General features: G+C 60.1%; 1 protein-coding gene across 1 annotated transcript; it reads right to left on the bottom strand.

The window, feature by feature from the left end:
* Nucleotides 1–989: 989 nt before the first annotated feature.
* Nucleotides 990–2,930, bottom strand: LOC105747446 (endogenous retrovirus group K member 8 Gag polyprotein-like). Its single transcript, XM_012530427.1, has one exon. The coding sequence runs from the start codon at nt 2,928–2,930 to the stop codon at nt 990–992; it is 1,941 nt and encodes a 646-aa protein (XP_012385881.1).
* Nucleotides 2,931–3,154: the final 224 nt, after the last annotated feature.

Here is a 3,154-nt window from a genome sequence, read left to right as displayed (position 1 = left end):
TCCATGTAGTGGATGATGTGGGCGCGCCTGTGGGCCTTCTTGCGGAGTGGATCGACTGCGCGATCGACAAAGAGTTGGCAGATGGCCGGGCTGTTGCGCATTCCTTGAGGGAGGACTCTCCATTGGTAACGCTGGGCTGCACCTCGATGGTTTGTTTGAGGCACCGTGAAGGCGAACCGTGGGCAGTCTCGTGGATGGAGAGGAATGGAGAAGAAGCAGTCCTTGATGTCGATGATGGCCGCGTGCATGTGCTGAGAGACAGCGGTGGGGTGCGGGCACCCTGGCTGCAGCGATCCCATTGGCTTGATGTGCTTGTTGACCTCACGTAGGTCATGGAGAAGGCGATATTTGCCACTGCTTTTCTTGGTGATAACAAAGACAGGTGAATTGTAGGGACTAGTGGAAGGTTCAATATGTCCTGCCCGTAACTGCTCTTCGACGAGAGCGGAGAGGGCTTGCAGTTTGTAAGATAGCAAGGGCCACTGCTCGACCTAGATGGGCTCCTCTGTGTCCCATTCCAGAGGGATAGGGTCAGGTGTTGCGATGGGAGCAGTGGCCCCCGCTATGGGGGGGGCAGGCTGAGCGAGAGGGCCTCAGTAGTGAGGATGGCTCCTGTTTGGCTGAGGATATCTCTTCCCCAGAGAATACCACCAACGGTGGAGAGGATGAGGGGGCGGAAGCGACCGTGTCGGCCCTCCCTGTCCTCCCATTTGATGGGCATGGCACATCTCCATGACTCGGCGGAGCCTGTGGCCCCAATTACCTGAGGCCCCTGCTCAAGAGCCCAGTGGTTGAAGGCGGCGATTTCAAACAGGATGCAGGAGACCTCTGCACCGGAGTCGAGCAGTCCCTCTAACCATTGCCCTTCGATTTTGAGCTCCATGACAGGCTTGGAGGCGCTCCTGATGGGAACCGTCCACATCAAGGCTTGGGGGCTCTCTGGTGGGTGGCCTCTTGGGGGCGGGGCTGAGGCTTGCCCCGCTGGGAGTTTAAAGGTTGGCGAGGGCCTTGAGTGGAGCGGCAGTCGCGGGCCCAATGATATCCTTTTCCGCATCGAAGGCACGGGGTGGGGGGTCCTCTCGGGCGAGATGGAGGGCGGCCGCCTGACGCCGGGGGGGGGGTGGCCTCCTGGTCTGCGATTGTGGGCAGTCTCGGGCGAAGTGGCCCATCTCACCGCATCTGAAGCATCCAGAAGAAACGGCTACGGCCGTGGCAATGGCTTTGGCGAGGCTAGTGGCCTGCGGGTCAAGGTTGCGGCAAGCCAAGACCCAGTCATGGACGCCCTTATCCCGCATGGTGAGGATAATCTGCCGGCAAGCATCGAGGCATCCTTCGACGATGAGATCTTTGGTGAGAGCGACCTGGGCCTCCTCTCCGCGGACCTTACACTGGCAGGCCTCGATGATGCGGGCGACAAAGGTAGCGAAATCTTCATCTTTGCCCTGGGTCATCTGGGCGAGCTTTTGAGGTCTCATGGCAGAGACATTGCGGAAGGATCGCAGGGCTAGTTCTCTAAGCCGGAGCCAAAAACCAGGGGGCGCATTGCGGTACTGCACAGGGTCAGCGAAGGTACCGATGCCTGTGTATGCCTCTGGGGAGTCCTGGATACCCGCGCTGGCATTCTCGGCGATGCACCTCTCAGGCTCTGCCTGGAAGTGGCATCTCCATTCCACGAACTGTCCTGGGGCCAGAATGGCCCAGGCGAGTGAAATCCAATCATAGGGGAGAACAAGTTGTGCCCCAAGCTCCTCGAGCAGCTGTTGGGCATACGGACTCCCGATGCCATCCTCCTTAACTGTGCGTCTAAGGTTTTTAATTTCATCGGTGGTGAAAGGGAGCCATTGCTGGGGGCGCACTTGAGAGGGCGCTGGGTTCAAAGGGAAGAGGTGAGGGGTGGCCCCTGTCACGGGTGGGCTGGAGTGGCCCAGCCATGTGTCTGAACTGGTCCAAGGCCTGGACGCTGGTGCCGGAAGAGCGGCCAATGGAGGAGGAGGTGGCGGCCATGTTGTCTGAGAGGGGGGACAAGATGGACGCAGAGGAGTTTCCGGTTGCAAACAAGATGGCGGGGGCTCTCCTTCCGGTCTGCGCCATGATGGCGGACAAGATTGCTGCGGAGCAGTTTCCAGCGGACAAAATGTCCGCGGCAAGGCTTCCGGTGATTTATAAGATGGCGGAGGCTCTCCTTCCGCCCTGCACCAAGATGGCAGAGGCTCTCCTTCCAGTCTGTGCCAAGATGGCGGAGGCTCTCCTTCCGGTCTGCGCCAAGATGGTGGAGTGGCCGGAAGAGGCGGGTAAAGAGAGGCGGGATTTCCGCCTGAGGGCCCATACTTCCTCCCTTTAGGTGAAGAAGAAGGAGGAAGTGTGCCATCTTGGTGGCCAGGCGGGAACTTCCCCTTTTCAAGCGAAGAAGAAGGAGGAAGTTCGCCATCTTGGCGACTAGGCGGGAACCTCCCCTTTTCAGGCGGAGAGGAAAGAGGAAGTTCGCCATCCTGATAATGGTCATCCCGAAGAGGATGGAGCTCAAGGTCGGCATTGAGCTGACTAGATAAGGACTCAGTATCTGAGTCGAGAGTGTCCCCCTTATCAGGGTCGCAGTCGAGCGGCCACGCAGCAGCCCCGGCGGAAACCTGGTAAGCGTCTTTCGGGGCAGGCGCGCCAAGGAGGCAGGCACGGATAGCCACGAGCGTGTGCAGGAGGCCAGGGGGAAACGACCTGCCATCATGCTCCATAGAGGAGGTGACACGGTCAATGAGACGCGAGTAAGTGTCTGGGCTCCAAAGGTGGCAGGTGGCCAGCCACGGATTGAAAGGCAGGAGGAGACCCCAGTACTTTTGCAGGTGGCGGAGGGAAACCCTAACGCCATTAGTGTCTAGGAGGCCAGCAAGCGCTCTGACTTGCGGCACTTGGCGGGAAGATAGACGCCCGCCCATTTTTCTGCCGGGGGCCGATAACGAGGGTCCTTACCTTGAGAGCGCGGCGAAGGGGTGGGAGCGAGGTCCCACGGGGGTGAGGCAGCGGTCACGTCGGACCGGCCCCAGTGCCTGTTCGGGTGCCAGTTGCGGCTGGGGCGGCTTGCACCCCGATGCTGACGGGGGGCTTTGGAGGGGTCAGACTAGACCGCAGTGGCATCTGATGCTATGGCAGACAGCATCAG

This window comes from Dasypus novemcinctus, chromosome 2 (assembly GCF_030445035.2).
Source record: "Dasypus novemcinctus isolate mDasNov1 chromosome 2, mDasNov1.1.hap2, whole genome shotgun sequence".
In the NCBI taxonomy this organism is placed as follows: Eukaryota; Metazoa; Chordata; class Mammalia; order Cingulata; family Dasypodidae; genus Dasypus; species Dasypus novemcinctus.
This window is presented reverse-complemented; position numbering and strand designations above follow the sequence as displayed.

What these genes read in the sequence shown, in the direction of transcription:
- LOC105747446 (XM_012530427.1), bottom strand. Translation starts at nt 2,930, where the DNA reads ATGGGCGGGCGTCTATCTTCCCGCCAAGTGCCGCAAGTCAGAGCGCTT.